At 37.2% G+C, this 21401-nt stretch overlaps 1 protein-coding gene across 1 annotated transcript in view; it reads left to right on the top strand.

Annotated features, from left to right (window-relative positions):
• Positions 1-21401, top strand: part of IL1RAPL2 (interleukin 1 receptor accessory protein like 2) — a 498076-nt gene that overhangs the window by 27127 nt on the left and 449548 nt on the right. The window contains exons 2-3 of the mRNA XM_069464229.1: positions 4978-5164; positions 17609-17762. Coding sequence (XP_069320330.1) covers positions 4978-5164; positions 17609-17762 — 341 coding nt within the window. The remainder of the gene's footprint in view (positions 1-4977; positions 5165-17608; positions 17763-21401) is intronic.

The following is a 21401-nucleotide window of genomic DNA, read 5'->3' as shown; positions in this document are numbered from 1 at the left end:
AGCAGGAGATAAGAACAGTTAATAATGTTTATGTTCAACAAATCCTTGTTTGTTTAATAACCAGGTTTATGCCTAATGGAAAAGATGAATATAAACTTAAAACCTATTATACTGACAAGGCAAGAGATAACATCCTTGAAAAATGATACTCTTTGTTTAAAACAAAAAACTAACTTAAAAAAAACAAAAATCCCTGAACTCTTCACAACTCTACACACCTAGAAGTAAGGCTATTTACTTAAAGACTAAAAATGACAAAACTGAGTTATTTCACAAGATTCTATTTCCTCCAACTTTTTATGGTAGCATATTTTTATTCTTATATTAAGTTTACATCTGCTTTTCAATGTATGTAACCAGCATGGCACATAGTAGGTTCTCAATAAATGTCATTTGAATAATTCTAAAGGGTTGTGCTTTTTCATAGAATGGTAATATTAATACATTGGTCAGAGTTTTGGCCCTTTAGGTCTTGTGATGCAATAAGGTTGAATGTTTGTAGTTTTATGTAGTTATTTCTGCACTCATCTAAAAGTCCTCTTTCCAAAAAGGGCAGAGATATTTTTCAAGAAAACTTTCTTATTTTTCTAATTATTTTTGAGAACTAGAATTCATCAAAGGGCTTGAGATCCTGTTCAGTTATTGGTTTGTTTCTCTTTCCTGAATTTGCTATAGCTGTTGATAGTTTGTGTTTTTAGTTTGAGGAGGGCAATCTCATCCATTGACTGAAGATTGATTGATTAATTGATAGCTATATATAGCAGTCAATTCACATTATAAAATGTCAGAAAGCAAAGTTTTAGTTTGCTGATCATTCATTAGGTGGTTTCTGGAATTTGCAAGGAAATTATTTTGAAGTGAACATAAGACAACTGAAGCAATCGGTTAGAGAAGTTTCAACTGTATCCTGAGGCATTCTATCTAGGGCTTCGTATTTTAGGTATGAAAATATTCCCTATTTTATTTAGATTCTTTTTACTAGCTTAGTCCTGGCGATACAATAAATTCAAACTCTAAAGCAGAATATAAGATTTTATACTATATATAATATATAGATTTTATAATATAAGCATGTTTTAATAAATGGGAGGTAGAAAGGAACATTTGGATTTTTCATGCATGTTTTAAATCCGAATCTTGCTTCTCTCCCTAGAGAAACCAAGATTGGTCAACATTTTCCCTTAGAAATACATCTGGAAAAAAAGTATGAATTATGAACTAAACTAGCTAATATTCAACTGTTTAAATAGAAAGTGAGGTTTATTTATGAATTTTCAAATTCTTCTGTGCTATAAATATTAAGATTATTCTTTAGATGTTATCTTTACACATCTGCTTTTCTTTCTAGTAGCCTCCCCAAGTTGGTATAGATAACCACAAGTTAGTTTGGCTGTTAAGCAATGTTAGTATGAAGTTAGTTCTGAGGGTAGCTAGGGGCTGGCAGCCAGGAAACCTTTGTTCTAAACCACTGACCAGCTATATCAGCTTGACTAAGTTATTAACATTTGACCTCTCTGTGCCTACATGTTACTTCTATAGGTGATATTTACCCTGCCCATTTTCCTGGGTTATTGGAAGAATTAAATATCACAATAGACATGGAAATACTTGGAAAGATTACAAATGTATATAATTGTAAATTATTGCTACAATATTGTTGCAAAGGCCTTTTGCTTACGGCTGAGCCTGAATGTGCTCCTTGTCCTCCTCAGGATGTGAAGGGGAAAAGAAAAAATATATAATCCCTATTCTTGCACACTCGTCAGTCTGCCTCCTCAACCTTACAGAGCTCTAATTGTACCTAATGAAAGAAAAGTAACATTTTTAGGTCTCAGTTGCAGGAAACATTTTAAATAGAACTGGCCTGGGGCATATTTCAAAATAAAATGTAAATAATGCAAGATTGTTAGCAGGAACTGTGCCAGGGCTGGATTACACGACTAATAAAAATCAACCTGAGTCTCAGACTGTCAGGCAGCCTTGATCACTCCTCTCCCAGGTCACCCACGGTGACAGCAGGACTCACACCAGACCTTGTCTTTGAGTGCCAGGGACCTTGGTCGTCATCAATGAGTTCGTATTAGGAATTGTTCATAGATTAACAAGCAATTTGTCAGCATCTGTTCACGTGTCAGGGACAGAGCAAGAGTGTATGCATGTAGGGCCCTGGCCTAAGGTCATTTGTAGATAAGGGTTAGGGAGGCCTGAAACACTTCCTCAACTCAGCAGTCATCCCCAGGGTAGATTCCCTGCCCTTATGGCCACCCCAAATCAATGCAAATGCTGCTGACATTGCCTACATAAGTTATACTTTGGAAGAGTTGGGGAATGAACACATAAGAGCGTCTGTTGTCTTGTGCCTGGAAACCACACTTAGAGGTCTGGGCTTTCTTACAGAAAACATTTGTCTAAGAAGCTCCTAGAAGGTTTAGTGAAACTCTTACTAACCTTTGATCTCCAAGGTTCTGGCCTTTTCCTAGTAGCTAATACTCATGGTACCTGAAAGTTCCTTCCTGCCTTAGTTGCTTTCTCTTGATTCACTTCTTTTTGTGCCTTAGTCTGTGTTTATTTTTGATCTTTCAAACCTACATGGCTCTCTAATACTAGACCTTTTGCCCAGCTGACCTCTTCCAGACTCTTTCCTGGCAAGTAGCACTCCTAACCCAGGAGTCTATCTTAACCCATCGCTGCCAGTGTGGTGTTTTTATATATTGGTGATTATTCATGATTATTATATCATATACAAATTATTATTATATATGTATATTATTATACATATAGGTATGTATACATATATATGTGTATATATGTAACTACTATATATATATGTTAACAATATGCAGAATAATGCTGGCATTACCTATAAATCTAATTATAGCTATAATTTATTACATCCCTGCTATGTGCCATATACTGCATTAGGTATTTTACATATATTATTTAATTTAATACAACAGTCTGAAGAGGTCAGTTGTTATAATTATTCTAACTAACAATGTAACCCTGTTTTTGCTCATAATTGTAAAATGAAAGGAACTCATTGCTCTCACCTCCAATGGAACCACCATAAAAAACTTGTTATCCTCAGTTTTCAGGTGAGGAAACTGAGGCTCAGAGAGGTTAAATAACTTGTCCGAGGTCCGAGAGCTAGTTGAACCTACAGGGTCTTAGATCAAAGCTGGTGCTTTGTTAAGATACCACTATACTAGACCGGTCACCCAGTGCTAAATACATTTGAGATAGTGAGATTCTTTCATGGCATTGGACATTCCACCTACTCCCTCTATTATTGAGAACTCAGGTCAACAGTTTTCTTTTCATGGGGGTATAACATAATAATGGGAAGATATTTAACAAGTAAGTCTCTTTCACCTGTATGGAGAAGCACCATGAAGCAGATATGAACAAAGTCTGTAACATCAAGAACAGCTTAGAACACTTTGGATATCCAGCAGAGGTGATTTTCTTTCTTTAGTGTTAGATATCTTTTAATGACTGTGACCATTTAGATTCCCTCTATCTCCTGACCCTGTCCCAGTCCTCCGTGTCTCCCAGATGTAGCCAATATATTCTGTTCTTTGCCAATACGGTGATGCACAAAACTTGGCTAACCCTTCTCCTAGTGGTGGTCTAAGAATACCTGTAAATTATCTGGGTTATATTTGCACACGGAATGTGATATTTGACCAGCCATATACCTGAATCTGATGAAATGAGGGTTTGTACCATATGAGATTGATGGAAAAATGGAGAAGAGATGACATAGCTCTCAAATATATACCTTTTGATGTCCACTTATTTAATCATCTAGCATTTACTGAACACCTATTCATTTAGATCCTAGAGACAGAGTGATGAACAAGGGCAACAAATTCTTTGCCCTTATTAGCTTGCACTTACCAAATAAATATTAGAAGATCCGAGAGGAGCCAGGTGTGTTGTCTCGTGCCTGTAACCCCAGCTACTCGGGGAGGCTGATGTGGGAGGATGACTTCAGGCCAGGTGTTTGAGACCAGCCTGGGCAACATAGCGAGATCCCATCTCTATAAAAATTAAAAAAAGATTAGCTAGGCATGGTGGCACATGTCTGTAGTCCTGGTTACTCAGGAGGCTAAAGCAGGAGGATTGCTTGAGGCCAGGAGTTTGAGGCTGTAGTGAGCTATCATCATGCCACTGTACTTCAGCCTGGGTGACAAAATGAAACCCCATTTCCTCTGACAACACAAAAATATCAGAGAAAAAAGCAAGTACAAAGGCCTGTGGTTTGAATAGGCTTAGTGTGTTAAGTAACAGAGAAGGTGCCACTGTGGCTGCATCCTATTGCATGAAGGAGAGAGTGTTATGATGGGCTAGGTCATGTATAGCTTTGTAGGAAGTAAGAAGGCTTAGAAATATTGACCACTGAAGTATTAAAAACATGGCCAAAAGAGCAAAATCAATTGAGCTAAATGGTATCCTTCTTCTGTGATAATTTTATTATTATTATTATTGTGGCTTTTAGATTCATGGCATTTAAAAAGACTGGTTTTTAGTATGTATTCTGTAAAAGGAAATGTCGGCTTAGAAACCGATGATAAAATTCAATGACCCCTGGAATAACTGTTAAAGGGCTGGCCACAGGGGCAGAGCAAAAATGACTATAGCCCTAGTCATAGAGAAACTTTCTCACCGGTTTTCAGTATCAGATTTTCAGTGCGGCAATGTTTATTCCTGGCAAAGGATTTGAACTGTCTTCCAGTTTAGAAAATGGGCATAGCTCCTCTGTGTAGCTCTGTGGCTACCTCATGGCCAGAGATGTCCACATTAGCATTTTGTTTCATATCTTCCTGTCAGTTGAAGTAGAAAACTACTCTGTGTTGTTTTGATGTCGTTTTTGATTTCTAGGAAAGGCCCTAAGTGGGAAAGTCAATACTCTTGAAATATATAGACTAAAAAGTTGTAAACACCCAATATTTTGTTATTTCTTTGTTCCTACAGAAACTCGACATATTGCATGAAGGTGTCAATGTCCTTGACTGTTGCAGAGAATGAATCAGGCCTGTGTTACAACAGCAGGATCCGCTATTTAGAAAAATCTGAAGTCACAAAAAGAAAGGAGATCTCCTGCCCAGACATGGATGACTTTAAAAAGTCCGATCAGGAGCCTGATGTTGTATGGTACAAGGTAACTCAGCATGGTGTTACATGCATTTTTTACTTCAGTCAATAGCAGACTTGAGGATAGGGAAAGGGAGAGATTTTATTGCTAGTTTTTGGTATTAGATATTTCACTGAGAAGAATCAACAGATCCACAACTACATAATTCAGAGATATGACCCCCATCTACTGCTGGTTTTCATGCATTTCCATCAGCAGGTGTCTGAAGCAGTCCCAACTTCTCCAACTGCTAAAAGTAAATAAAATTTCCCTCTACCCCAACTCTTAAGAGAAAATGGGAAGAAGGGTAAAGATTTCAGTAGCACATAGAAGAAATTATTTGAGGGACACAGAAATATTATTAACTTTAGGAACAAAGGCCCATTATTACCAGTAGTAGTACTTACAAAGAATAGCAACTATTATCGTGGTTTACATTGTGAGAGTCACTAGAGGAGAGAAATATGTCCAGTGCAGGATGTGCAAAATGCTGCTAAGGTTAAGTTTAGCTGGAAATAAGCCACATTCAGAGGTTGAACAGAAGAGAGTTGAATGAAGGGATTATTTACAAAGGTGTGAGCAGGGTTGAGGGAAGCAATAAGTGAGGAAGCTGTCCATTATCATCCCTAGGCCTGCAGTGGGAAAGCAGCAGGGTCGCTGGAACCTGGCAAGAGTGAAGGGGGCTGTCAAGAGCTGGAGCCTTAAACGAACCTATGGGGATGGCAGATAGGGCAGGAGAAGACTCGATAAACACCCTAACCCTTCTCAACTCCTGCCCTCTGGTTTCCTGCCAGTTGCCTCTCTCTCCCCCGAGCCCCAGTCGAACTCAAACAGATGCGAGAGGAGGGAAAAGCAGGAGATAGAGTTAACAGCCTTCAGCTTCCCTGGGCATAGAGTAGGGCAGACAAGGGCAAAGAATGGATGTGGTGGAAGAAATGGAAAATAACCATACAACCTTCCAGCTATGATATTCTGGCTGCTAGCCTGGGGCCCCATGGTCCTAGAACTGAACGCCTCCTGGCAGCTCTAAGCCACAGTGGTTGACACGCTGTACAGTTTTATAATGTGATGTCTGGAGGTGACCAAGGAGGTTTTTCTGCACAGATGCTGTGCACGTTGCTGGAACCAAACACTCACAAAAGGTCAAGCAGGTTGTTTCTATAGCATCTGACAGACCTTTAGTTCCCAGGGAAGCCTATACTCTAGCTCCCACAGCTGTCATGTGCTTTTATGTTTGGAAGCCTCTCCGTTTTCACACCTGGGGGACCTCACCAATAGGCAGCCAAGAGCATGTACTGAACTAGGACACTCAGGGCTCTATGTGCATTGTCCTTCCTTTTGTTTCTTTCCTTTTTTTTTTTTTTTTGACAGAGTCTCACTCTGTTGCCCAGGCTAGAGTGCCGTGGCATCAGCCTCGCTCACAGCAACCTCAGACTCCTGGGCTCAAGCAATCCTTCTGCCTCAGCCTCCCGAGTAGCTGGGACTACAGGCATGCGCCACCATGCCCGGCTAATTTTTTCTATATATATATTTTTGCTGTCCATATAATTTCTTTCTATTTTTAGTAGAGACGGGGGTCTCGCTCTTGCTCAGGCTGGTCTTGAACTCCTGAACTCAAGCCATCCGCCCGCCTCGGCCTCCCAGAGTGCTAGGATTACAGGCGTGAGCCACCGCGCCCAGCCCTTTTGTTTTTTAATGAAGATAATATTGTGACAAGTGAAAAGGAACATGGGATTTATTATGAACATAGACTATAGATAATTTAGTGAAACCCTTTATGGCATCAACAGTACCTTGTTCTTATTTATTAAGCACTTATTTATTAAGCACTTATTTATTTATTAAGCATTGTGATAAGTTTGGTTTCTACATTTGCAACTCTGTGTGGTGGGTGCTATAATTCTCATTTAATAGAGAAAAAAAAACTGAGGCTTAGAGAGATATAACTTGTCCAGAGTTACACAGCTAACAAAGCCTGATTTGTATTCAAGGCAGTGTGACTCCAGAGTTCATTTTCTTAATCACTACCCTCTCCTGCAATGGGCCTGGGGCTAAACCCGGCCTTGATCACATCACAGGAACTTTTGTAAGATGCAGTGCTGGTCCAGAAGTTCTGGCAAAAGGGAGTAAAAAAGTTTTATTTCAGTTTTATAGCTGAGGAAGGGAAGTTGACCTGCCCAAGAGTTAGCAGCTAGGAGTAAAATCCAGGTCATCAGACTCCCCTTATAGTAAACATTCTACTATATCAGCTTCTTATCTTTATGTTAAATTCTTTCTTCTTCCCTCATGTCTCTAGACATCACTATCATTATTACATACCAAAGCAATTTACTGATTGGGAAATGCGACCTTCCCTCCTTCTTAGAAATGGGCCAACAATGGTGAAGCAAAAGGCTTTTCCAGCTTTGCCTGGATAATAATGTTTAATATTTCTGCAACATTTTATAATTGATACATAATAGTCATAATGATATTTAACATTTCTTGAGTACTTACTATATGCCAGGCTGTGTTTTAAGTGCTTCAGATGGATTAACTTAATCCTTAGAACTACCATATAAATAAGGTATTATTATCCCTCTTTTATAGAAGAAGTGACTGGAGACTCAGACAAAGTGGCTTATCAAAAGTCCCCTAGCAGTTTGTGACTTGCAGTTTGGCTACTGGCCCTACCCTCTTAGCCCCTAAATGATACTAATAGATCAGTATTAAATAGAACCAAAAGTTAAAGGAATATGTTGTTAAGCCTTGCATCTCATACAAGGTTTCAAGTAAATCCTCGAAGAAAATATATTGCTGTATCGGGAAAATATGTCCTTTACAGTCTATATTTGGACAATCTGCCCTGCCTGCTCTGTAGCCTGTGTGTTCTCTGCCATGCTGAGCAAGAAGTGATTTTGCCCTGGCTATGGCAATAGAGAATACATTTGTCTGGAGTCCATTCTGGTGCACATCCAAAGTTAGAAATGTCCAATTTCTTATCTCTAATGTTTAAATCGTGAAAAATTTGTGTTTTGTATGATCCTTTTCCCAGCCATCTTTCCAAATATATGTAATCTTTCAACTGGCTTCTTTTTCATGAATTTCTGCCTTTTACTTCCTGTCTAATCATATTATATCACTCTCACCTTCTGTTTTGGGTTTCCCAGGCTGTCTGAAATATGCTATGGTAGGCCTCTGAGGACTATCATTCCGTGCCTGCATGTAATCACAGCTGGAGGAAGATAGGGGAAGATTGGGTGGCACTGGAAACTGAAAGTCTTTCAGATCCTATAGAAAGCTAGATATAAAGATGCCTGCATAAGCCAATCCTGGCTGTCTGTCGAACGCAAGGGATATGTGTAAGGCTGCTGTATGTCCTCTATCAAAACTATATCAGTTAGCAAAGGGAAGTACGGAGAAGGGGCTATAGTTTTAGAAGTTCCTTCTGACGCTATATGATTGAGGCTTAGACATTAGAGCAGACTATTCAATAATGTTAGTGTTTTCAGAAACATTTTAGAAATGAGAGATAAATATTCTTTCGTTTATTGACCTAAGAAGAACACTGGAACCACCTCATTATTCACCGGGCACACTGTTGTGACAAAAGTATAGAGTCCCTTTATCTCATTTCTAACCTGAAGAATCCCCTAACCTTAATAGGACATCAGCAATGAAAATACAAATATATACTTTGAGGTAAAGCATTTATACATGTGATTGGTTACCTCAGTTGGTAAAAGCCTGGTGTTAAGAGGTCAAGGCTACCAGTTTGAGTCCTCCTTTTTCTTGTCACAACTATCTCAATTTCAGATGTTTGCATTAGTTATAAGTGGGATTGGTTGGGAATGATGGATGATATTGTACAAATTCATTCATTTATACAACTCATTCAACACATATTTATTGGATGCCTACTTGTGCAAGGCACCATGCTGTGAACTGGAAATTGTTTTTCTGTTGTTATGAAGGGAGATAGATAAGTAAACAGCTTCTTCTCAAAACTCCAGGAAGAAACTACATCAATTAAAACATCTAAAGAACAGCTCGTACTTGTAATCAACAGCATCTTTGTATTGAGTAAAGGATAGCAGACATACGTGTTTTTAACCATAGATATGAATGTCTTTGTAAAGTAAAATTTCAAAGCTAAATAAGATCAGTTAGTATTTCCATGGTGCATAATAATCAACAGCAATCTTTCACAAATCTTTTCATATAATAGCACACATGGAAAGTGATAATATGACATAATGAGATGAGTGAAAGACCTTCCCTGGGAGCTTCAGCTCCCGACCGCTCCTGCCTGGGGCTCACTAACAGGAGATCATTGTGTCCATATACCAGTAACCCTCACGTAGCACCGTGTGGTACTGTGGCCCACTGGTTTGGGAGATCTGGTTTGTGTTTCCATAAAATGTGACATATCATTTTTTTTAACCTAAAGTTGGCTAAGTAATCCAATCTTAGTTGCCTTTGGAATGCAAGGAGTATGTGGGAGGGGGATGTATCTCCTCTATGTGAACTCTGGCAGTTAGCAAAAAAAGTTGAGGCTACTTATTGGTGGTTGTTATCTTTTTACAGATGAGAAAACTGAACTAACTCATAGAAGGTCACTTAGTTAACATGTGGCCAATTAGGTTCAAACCCTGAACTTCTGACTTCTAATAAATGTTCTTTAGAACTCCACTATGATTGCCCCACTAAATGCAGATGTTATGAACTTAAGATACTCGCATCACTGATGTACACAGAATTCTCTATCAAAATTGTTACTGCAGAACCAAATCCTGGAATGCTTTCTGAGGACTCCTTAATGACTCTAAGTGTCCAAAAGGACTCAAATGAACCAGAAAGAGATTTTTTTTTTTTTAAAGATCAAAGTAGAAGTAAGTAGAAGGAATTATAATATCATAGGGACCTTAGAGCCCATCTAGTACAACTCTTCTATTTTAACATGTGAAGAAACTGAGGCCCAAAGAGGTTAAGCGACTTGCTTAAGTCTAATAAAACCCATTTCTCCCTTTTTTGACATTTACTAAATTTTACAAAAAGACCACCTTAAAGAAGTGAATGCATGTGTATGTATGTGTGTATTTATAAACTGTTTGGACAAATCAAGCAATGTAGAGGTATATACAGTTAGCTGTGTCCTCCTCTTCCATTTCAGTTTAACTGTCTAAGGTAACTAATGTTACGTGTTTGTTATATCCTTCCATACTTTCCTCTGTGCTAACGTTTTCTTTCTTTCTCTCCTTCATATCTCTCTCTCTCTCACACACACACACACACACACACACATGCATACACACACATATAATTTACTTGCATACATACACACATATATCTCACCTTCCCTTATTTTTATAAAAAAGGGAATATACTGTACATATCAATCTCTTCCCATCACACACAAACATAGCAAACATCCTTCCATTGTTGATTCTATAGGTCTAATTCATTTGTAATAGCTGCATAATAGTTTATAGGATGGAATTGCCTTTTTAGTCAACCATTCTTCCAGTGGATATTTATTTTTTTCTAGTTTCTAATCACAGTGTTGCAATAAGCATCCTTGTATATATACATATATTCTTAATGTCCATGACAAACCAGATAGGAATGCTCTCTACCACTGCTATTATCAACATTGTTTTAAAGGTTCTAGCTGATGTTATAAGAAAACCAAATGCAACATGCTATATATATATTGGAAAAGAATAGAAAAAATAATCTCAATTTTGATATTATATTATTGCATACCTAGAAAACCCAAGGGACTCAATAATGGCAAAAAATAGAATTAATGAGAGAATTCAGTATGATAAAATATACAAAAATTCAATAGGTTTTGTTTTTGCTAAGCATAATCAGTTAGACATGTAAAAGGGAAAGTGAAGCTATCTTATTTACAATAATAACAAACTATAAAACACTTCAGAATACATTTAACAAGGATGCAAAGGGACCTATATAAAATATAATTTTATCGAAGGACATAAAATATGATCTAAATTAATGGAAGACAGAACATGTTTCTGCATGGAAGATATGTAATAAAAGATCAACTCTTCCCAAATACATATGAATAATGCAATTTTCTGGAATGCAATTTTTTTTTGGAAATGGACAACATGATTATACAGTTTATATGGATGAATGAATGTACCAGAATTGCCGAGAAAATATAGAATAAAAACATTCATGAGAGGGGACTTATACCACCACTTACTGCAAAACAGCATCAATTAAAATAGTAAGTTTAGGAAAAGATAATTGACCTGTGGAATAGAATAGAGAATCCAGAAACAGATAAAAATACACATATATGTGAATTTAATATATGATAAAGGTAACATTTCATTTAAATGGGTGTTGAGGGAGAATAATAGCTTATTAAAAAAATCATGTGAACATAATTGAATATCTGCTTAGAAAAAAATAGATCTCTAACTCATATACCATGTTTAAGAAAGACTTCTAATGGATTGTAAGGCGTTAAGTTCATCTACAAAAATCATAGTTTAGAAATTGCCATTTCCAAATATCATCACTCATGCAATAAGTTTCCAAAGCTATGAGCTTTACTTTGATTTATCTTGTACATTCTGACTGTTTTCTTAAAGGGGAAAAAGGTCATTAGATACATCATAATACCACATCCCAAGTGACTAACACTTTCTTGCTAAAAAAAAAAAAAATATGGTTTACCAAAATGCTTGGACATTTTGAATCCCTTTTGGAAATGTATTAATCTGTGCCTTCTTTTGTAACCATAAAATTGTATTCCATCCTTGAATTTTTAATCCTGTAATGAGAATTTGAAAAGAGTTGCAAAGCCCATGGAGGCTTCAGTTTGGTGTGCCCTGAAACCAATGTACTTATTTTTGTTCCTAGATATGGCATTAGAAGTGGGGGAATGGTTCTTTATTATCTGTAAATTTTAGAATATGTGAGTTAACATGGGAGAAATGAGTATTTGATATGTGTAAGAAGTACTAGTTTTTAAGTCCAAGGACCTGGATTCTGGTCACCATTCTATTATTAACATAAATAAGTAATTGAATATCACTGGGCCTCAATTTCCCCACATATAAAATAGATGTAATAATATCTGCCATATATCCCGGGCATGTTATAAAAATTTAAAGATTAAAGTCCTCACTTGATATTTACTACAATTATAGAAAGGGAAAAGTTATATGGAAGCCAGAAGCATAGTTACCTAGAACATCTCAGACTCTAATTGGGAATTTAAGGCTGTGGGTTTTTTTTTTAAGTCATGTTATTATGTATAATTTACAAACAGCAAAATTCATCCTTTTTATGTGTACAATTTGATTTGATGTGTTTTGACATATGTATATACTACAGTCAAAATGTAGCACATTTCTACCACTCCAAGTTCCTCCATGTCCCTTTGTACTCAATCCCCTCCTCCCGGCCCCAGTCCTTGGTTAAAACTCATCTGTTTTCTATTCCTATAGCTTTGCATTTTCCAGAATATCATATACATAGAATAACATATGTAGCTTTTTGTGTCTGGCTTATTTCATTTAGCATAATGTATTTGAGATACATCTATGTTGTGGCATATATGAATAGTTCTTTCCTTTTATTGCTGAATAGTATTCCAGTATTCTACTGTATATGTACCTCTATTTAGCCATTCACCAGTTGATGACCGTTTGGGTTGTTGCCCTTTTTGGTGATTAGAAATAAAGCTGTTATAAGGTTGGATTTTGACTTTATTTTTTCTTGATTTAGTGACATGATTTGTTTTGTCAACTTTTATAATCTTATTTCAATAGGTATGCCTTTTTCAAATTTAACAAGAGTTTGCTGTTGATCTTTTCCAAATTGTTATAGGAATCCAGCCTTAGAAAGGACCTCCACATATCTTTAATGGCATCCAAGGGATAAAAACAATTTAAAGCAAATTAAAGCCTCTTAAGCAGTGTCCTTCCTACAGTTTGACTGTCTTCCATATATCCACCAGAATGATCTTTTAGAAATGCCCATCTGATCATAGGATGCCACTATTTAATTGCTCCAATGATTCTATAGAATCATTTTGATGGTAGCTCCTTTTTATTGAGTATTTACAGGGCCTGACATCATGCCAAGTATGTTCATGTATTACCTGACTCAATCTTTAGAACAGCCCTATGAGATAGGCTACACAGTGGCAGAGCTGGCATTTAAACCCTAATAGTGTGCAAGTATCTTCAGATAGAATTTAAGGCTTTTTATATCTGGACCCAGCCACTCTCAACAGCACAAAGCCTGTTTGTTATAGTTTTTTATCCACTCCATGCTTTTTCACATCTGTTGTTCCTTCTGTCTGCTATGTCCTTCCTGCCTAACTTTTATATATTGTTCAAAACTCAGCTCAGATGCTCATAATAGGCTACTACTGACCATCGCCTTGTTTGTGCTCAGTTTGCTGTAATACATGGATGACCTGGCATTAAAATTCAAATATTTCTTCTTTTCCTTTCTATTTTCCTTTTCCTTCTGATATTCCCATTATGTGAGCTACCAGTATCAATATTAAGACCATGAAGGCAGAAATTTGGAGAAATATGGCTTAGAGGAGGACTCCTTGGAGTGGGTTATCCTAGGCATTTGGAGTATAGGTAGGACTGAAAAGGATAATGTTGATACCTAATTCACAGTTGTGCTACTAATCATCTCTTACATCTTTAAATTGAGAAAAGTTTTGATTCTCTAAAGATTTTAATTAGATGTCTGGATGTCCTATGGAAGAGTACAATCTCCAGGGGAAAGGAGAGAAGTTGTCTGAAGCAGGTGTTGGGTGTTCAAACAAGGAGGAGAGGTTACATGATTGGCTTATGGTTGCATAGCTGGGTTGTGGTTAAACCTCAGAATCAGAAGAAATATTTAAATTTTCCTGACGTTCTTGCCATGAGGAATGAGTCATATGCTCTGAATGGCACGAGTGTAACCATGACCATCACATCAAATGGATTAAAAAGTACCTGTGGGTATGATGATGCTATCTCAGTAGACTGTGAGCACAGTGGTGACAGTTTTAGAGTAGAAACTCCAAGATTTTTACTTTAGGGTCTTGGTAAACAGATGCCTCTGTTGTGCATACTGGGCTCCCAACACAGCAACTGCTACAAAGGGATATCTGTCAGCCAGGAAGGCTGAGAGGGAGGGGAAAGAAGCTGGGCATTAATTGCAGACATTAGGTTGACCAAGCAAGGATGTCCTACAACAAACTGCTCTATGTGAGGATAACTAGGCCACAAAATGAAGTTGTTTGTTGAACTTAGGCAACACCAGCAAGAATGGTCCTCAGTGAAATTTTCAAGTTGATGAATTTTAACACTCTTAGGGACAATAAATAATAGGCAAATTACACAGTGAAGTCAATATTAGGGGCCTGCTCACATTTGATCCTTTGGTAGTTTGTCTTTGCCTCAGATAAACAACCCTCTTGAGACTTGACCTATGTCCTTCAAACTTCTTTGCCTAACAGGCTGTCAGAAGTAAACTGGTCTAGGGCAGTGAGGTATGGCAATGTTGTCTTTCCACCAGGAAGAAAGGGGGCAGCAGAGAAGCAGTGACAGCAGTAAGTCTAGCAGCCAGCAGTTTAGGGAAGAGACACTGCAAATAATGGAGTCAAGAGTCTGGAAGACTTCTCAGAGTCTACACAGGCACCCGAACCAAGGTAGAATAGCCAACAAAATAACTCTGAGAAAGATTGGTTTGTGGGAGCAGGATGGTCATCTATATAGTGTGATGGGAAGTGTATTTTAAAGGCTCTTCTGACCAAAATATAGCTTCTGTACTTATCTGCTAAGATTAGTGTTTGGCCTCTTAGGAGCTATACATTTTCAGTGAGTTAAAGTACTGTTTTGCTGGGGCATAGTTAGCCAATTAGTAACGATTTCTTTGTATCTGTTAGTTCATTAGCACCAGTTTTCACCAAGCAAAGCTGGGGCTTCTAAAGAGATGTAATCTAGAATTGGAAAGGTTTAGGAATGGGGAACATTCTTTGATTGGAAGATCACTATGTACAGTGCTGTCCAATAAGACTGTAATGAATAAACCTGCAAGCCTCTGGGTTCTAGCTGCTCACGTGGTAGCGAATATTATCCCCATAAACAAATTTGCCTAAGATCACAAGATCACAGAACTTGGGTGAAACCTGGATTTTAACCTAGAGATGTTTTGCCTTAAAGTCAGTTTGCCTTTTCATCTAAACTCTATGTTGTCTCCAGGGGGGGTGTATATGACTTGAAGACAATAGTTTTCTATGCCACAGTTTTCCCAAAAAGCCATCTATTGGATACAAAGAATCCTTTCTAAGGCTTTGTATGGCAACTTGGAAAGCACTCGGGACTATCTAAATCTATCCTAAAGGACATGTAAAGATTCCAGGCTGTTCTTCACTAGGACTGATTTTCTAATTCCTATACACTCTAGCTTTTTACTTCCTGGGGAAAAAAAGGCAGTAAGCAGGGGAAATGAAAATTATTAGAACTAATTGCATATGGATTTTCCCCAAAATTGACATTAAAATGCAACACCATTTGTCTTTGAATAAATTGAGTGTGTGGGCTTGTTTGCCTGCCCTGGCCACTGCTATGTGAAAGTGCAGCAGCTCAGTTTTCATATTCTTTTCCTCCCAAAATGCCCAGAGGGACCATATTTTTGTTTAATGACCTTCAGAATGATTCTTTAGAAATCTGAGGCTATCAGAGTTGGAAGCAATGCGAAAATAATTGTGGATTATTATCGTATGACGACAGTGGCAGCTGGGCTGGTTTTTTTTTTTTTCTCTCTGCTCAGACTTTCTTCTTCATTTTCCCAGAAACCTTATATCCCAAGGTTTAACTCAGAAGCAAATCTCATATAGGTGATAAACCTTGCCAGACGTGGTACGTAATATAATTTCAGACAGACCCTTAACTGGTCTTCGGAAAGACCCTAGGGAGTGAAGCAGCCTTATATCTAGATGCTCTCAGTAGTATTACTTTTATTTACTCTCTGACAAAATGTGTGGGTAGTTGTATTGAACATAAAGCAAGCATATCTCTTAAAGATTATACCTGTAAACCTAAGTGCCCGTTGTTGTGTTTTGTTGTTAAAACTCTTACTAACATAAAAGAAAAAATTTTGTTATAGTGAAAAACTAATAAAGGGGTGCTCACCGTCCCAAATCATTTACACACGTGTGTCCACCCCCCTCACACACACGCAAGCACTCACAGCTGGGGATTGAGAGTCAGCACAGATACCGTATGTGAATGTTTAAGATGTGTATATGGAGAGCAGGGGTGAGGGATGATAGATACAGATGTTATATACACTATAATGTAGAAAGTAGAAAATGCTCTCAACTATTTGTTCACATCATCTGCCAATTTCTTTATTACCTCAACTGACAGACTCAGAATTTAGATGATAAAATACTTTTTCCGTGGTTATTCAGCACTCCCTCACAGCGATCTGCAAGGCCTCCACCAATGTTTATACAGCATTTGGCTACCACTTTGGTGGAACATTTAGAATGAATAGTGGACAGAATGGGACAATATCTAAAACATAGTCTCAGAAAATTCCCAAAAGACAAAGCCACTTGGCTGAATATTCTTACATACTTGGTTATTGCTATATCCTTGTCACTTTCTGGAAAAGTGTTACGCATTCCTTTCTAGGGAAGTAACAATCCCAGTAGCAAAACTCCCTCACATTCTCATCAGGAGAGTAAGAGAATTGGCTTCAAAAACCAAATCTGATTGTCTGGTTATATATCAGTGAACTCAGAAAGCAAGTGGATGATTTCTCCATGCTGTTACTGCAACTAAGTGTGTCCTCATTTTACCTACTATGTTTTTAGAGAACTCCTTAAGCGTAATTTTCTGGACCCTTTCCTTCCTACTCCCCAAATTGAGCTCTTGACTACAAGTCGGGAGACTCTCGAGTAATAGTATTAATTTTTATAATAAGGAGTAATTAACAATCGTAAACTGCATTGCTAATGTAAAAGTCTACTATGAATGTTCAATAATGCCTAAGACTCCCCGGGAATATACTAAGTGGCTAAATGAACCATATCCTCTTAGGACTCACAGGAAATATCCCTGTCAAATAGAAGGAACCAGGATGTTGTTATAATAATATTTTGCAACTTCTAGGGTTCTGCTGTACTTCTCTTGCATTTGGGGAGCTTGTATGCTATTCTGTCTGTTTTTACAGAATGCCTCTATAGACTTCTTGCTCTTGGGATCAGGTTTTTCAAGTGGCTATTAGTAAGATGGTTGTGATATTTTAACTGGACATAATAAGATACATTTATGATTTTGCTTCTTCGTTGACTTCACTTCTTAGTTATATATTTTGAAAACTAGAGAGAAGAATAGAATAAAGTGAAAGTACTAACTTGCCAGTAAGTACAGAGATATAGTTTGTGAATTTTTAGTTTTTGCTGACTTGAAAATATCTTCTCTGCAGGAATGCAAGCCAAAAATGTGGAGAAGCATCATCATACAGAAAGGAAATGCTCTTCTTATTCAGGAAGTTCAAGAAGAAGATGGAGGAAATTACACATGTGAACTTAAATATGAAGGAAAACTTGTAAGACGAACAACTGAATTGAAAGTTACAGGTAGGAATTGCTTATACCAAATTATGGCAAATGAGATTTCAAGTATAATTAGCTTGGGAAGAAAGAGTTTTATTCAAAGAGCCAACTTTCTGTGAATTTAGAATTGGCTACAAATCAAACAGTTGGGAAATACACGATTAATAAGTTGCACTAAGTAAAAGCCATATGTGGAATATGAACAATTAATTTAGGGAACAAGGGCCCAATTGCTGCATATCTGTTCTCTGCCTTTATGAATGGTTCTTAACTCTTTGATCTATCACTGATTTTTACTAAACATCTCAGAAAATATATCCTGGACTCTAGATTGTTGACTTAACCCATGATGTGGAATCTCCTGATAGGTGAAGGCTGCTTTTAGAAGGAAGTTCTGTTGGACTGTTGGAATGAAATCTTCTTAGACTGCATCCAAAATATCATTTATGCAAAATTCCCTGTAAGTGAGGGATATCATTGTGAGCTTCTAGTGATTCTTAGATAGAGTAACTCGAAAAGAGCATGGATTTGTATGTTTTAAATCTGAAGTACTGGCAAAATGTAAACTTGTAACTCTACTCATAGGAGTGGAAGAGAGAAACTCAGAATATTCTTAGGCAGAAAATTTTAGGAAGTAATATTCAGAGACATAGGACAGAATCTAATACCATAAAATTCTCCCTCACAATGGATATGATGGACCCTAAGAAACTATCTGACAAAAAGGGTACCTGCTATTGCTCATGAACAACTCTTGACTTATTTTCCTATTGTTATATATATCTTAAGTGTATTATAATCTCACTTATATGTGGAATCCAAAAAAAAATTGAATATATAGCAACAGAGTAGAACAGTGGTTACGGGGGGGGGCATGGGAAATAAATCGATACAGATAAAAAGACATACTCACAACCAGTTACAGATTCCTTAAAAAATGGTACTTACAAAGTTGCAGTTATGTAGGATGAATAAGTCTAGTAATTTAAAGTACAGCATGATGACTATAGTTAATAATATTGTAGTGTATGCTGACATTTGCTAAGAGACTAGATTTTTGGTGTTTTTACCACAAAAGATAAATGATAATTATATAAGGAGACGGATATATTAATTTGCTTGACTGTAGTAATAGTTTCATTATGTATACATATATTCAAACATCATGTTGTATACCTTAAATATATACAGTAAAAAAAGTGTGTGTGTGTGTATGTTTGTATGTGTATACATACAAATTTGTATTGTGGATAATATCTTAGTCATCATAAACTTTGAAATTATCTAGATAATTGCAATATTGATTGTATTAATTGACTTATGACTAATGCACTTGGGGATTACCTGTTTAACCATCTAATGCTTATATCAGCCAGTTGCTTATTTAGGAATGCCTTTTTTATTTGTGTCTGGCTGACCTTTTTGGAGTAGTGTTAAAATCAATCAACTGATATTGATACTTGCTGAGTTAAGTTCATTACTATAACCCATATATTTAATTAAGTTTTTGATTCTTCAGATTTAATTGTTTATTTTTGTTTTTTTCTAAAATTCTGAATGCTAACACAGGGAATAAAATTATATATCTTTTTAGTAAACTTATATATATTAGTTCACTCTCTATACTAATAAATGACAGTTTTACTTCTTAGTTTGACTTTGTAGAGTACCTTTGGTGAAAGTTTTAAATAATTCTTTTGATTAGAATTGCATGTTCTTTCCCCCATGAGCTTTCAAAATAACTACCATATTGGGCCAATCCCAAATAACAAAGATCTCCTTTTGATTAGTTTCTGATTTCCTGAATGTGAACTAGACTTCCCTGCCTCGTTCACAGTAGAAGATTCAATCATAGGCAGTCATATATCATTAATAAGTGACCTGACCATGCACAAAGCCTTGCAGCATCATCACTTTGACCATAATCACAAGTCCTTAGCAGATGCTTGCAGAGCACTTCCATTTTGGAATCATTTGCTATAGTTTGTAACATTATAGTATTTGGCTTGAGTTTTAAGTTGAAGCCAGAATAAAATATTAATAAATATCAGACCTCCTTTTCACTCACATCTAATGGGTTACAGTGATAACACATTTGCTTCTTTAGTTTCATTTTATTTATTTATCTTTTATTTTATTTTATTTTTTGGAGGCAGAGTCTTGCTCTGTTGCCTGGGCTAGAGTGCCGAGGCATCAGCGTAGCTCACAGCAACCTCAACCTCCTGGGCTTAAGCAATCCTTCTGCCTCAACCTCCCGAGTAGCTGGGATTACAGGCATTCGCCAACATGCCCGGCTAATTTTTTCTATATGTTTTTAGTTGTCTAGCTAATTTCTTTCTATTTTTAGTAGAGACGGGGGCGGCGGGGGAGGGGGGGTTTCACTCTTGCTCAAGCTGGTCTCAAACTCCTGACCTTGAGCGATCCTTCCGCCTCGGCCTCCCAGAGTGTTAGGATTACAGGCATGAGCCACCATGCCCAACCTAGTTTCATTTTAGATTCTGGAAAAGCATAGCTATAGCTACTTATTTTGTGTATTTTATAAGATGTTAATTTACTTGTTGCAAACTTTTAGTATAGTTAAACTATGGATTTAAAATTTCGTCTGAATACCTTGCAAAGTTTCTCAAAATTTAATGTGCCTCAGAATCATGTAGAGGGATTCACGTAGGGTAAATATGAAGATTTTTAAATACGGATTCTCAGATTCTAATTTAGTACATCAGTAAGACTAGGAATTTTGCTTTTTGTCCCAGTAATTCTGTTGTATACCTTCTAAGAAACGTTAGAGGAGAGAATGGTGCTAAACCAGCCAAAGTCATACGTTTGATTCCCTTTTGAGCATATTAGTTTACACACACATAACACACAACTGATTTTTATAGTCCCTAAATTGTTTCCCCTAAATTCCTAAGAACGGTCATTGTTCCTGAGCCAAACTGAGGTCCACTCACCCCGCGCAATAAAGCCAGACATTGCAGCTGAGAGTGGCAGTGGGAGAAAGGCTTTATTGCATAGTGCAAAGCAAGGAGTACAGGCCCCTAATGCTTAAGACCTATGGCTTACAGGGCAGGGTTTTTAAAAGCAGTGGTACATTTCAGGTAGGCAAAATTATAAATTATTACATGGAGGTTAAACATTGGCCTGGCTCAAAAAGATGGGATATCCTGAGAAGGGGGCACAGGTGGATCCAGAGATTATGGATTAGTGGAAAGGAATGTTCAGATAGGTATGACAGGCCCCTCAGGGGGAAACTTATAGCAAAGATTGGCAGTCAGAGTTCAATTCTTCGGTTCCCCCTTATCTGCAGTTTCCTTTGATAGGGGTTCCTAAATAACAGCTCAAAAACGTATATTAAGATGCCATCTTTTAGTTTCCATAGGGAACCAAAACACCTCTTGACTCTGGCTTGCTTGGAAGGCCATTGTTCTTATCAGGTTGTTCATTCACTTTTTATGGCTAGCCAGGTGCCCTGAAGGGACTCTAGATTTTCCTTTATTTCCATGCTCCTCCCCACCCCCCACTGCAGCCCTGCTGGCCCCTAAGAGGGGTCCCTGCCCTATATCATCATGAAAATATAGATCATGGTAATAAAGGGTCATGTGTCAAGGGAGTGTGTGAGTAAAGCAACCTTAACCACACAAAGTAGCCACTTATTAACTTACC

This window comes from Eulemur rufifrons, chromosome 30 (assembly GCF_041146395.1).
Source record: "Eulemur rufifrons isolate Redbay chromosome 30, OSU_ERuf_1, whole genome shotgun sequence".
Taxonomy (NCBI): domain Eukaryota; kingdom Metazoa; phylum Chordata; class Mammalia; order Primates; family Lemuridae; genus Eulemur; species Eulemur rufifrons.
This window is presented reverse-complemented; position numbering and strand designations above follow the sequence as displayed.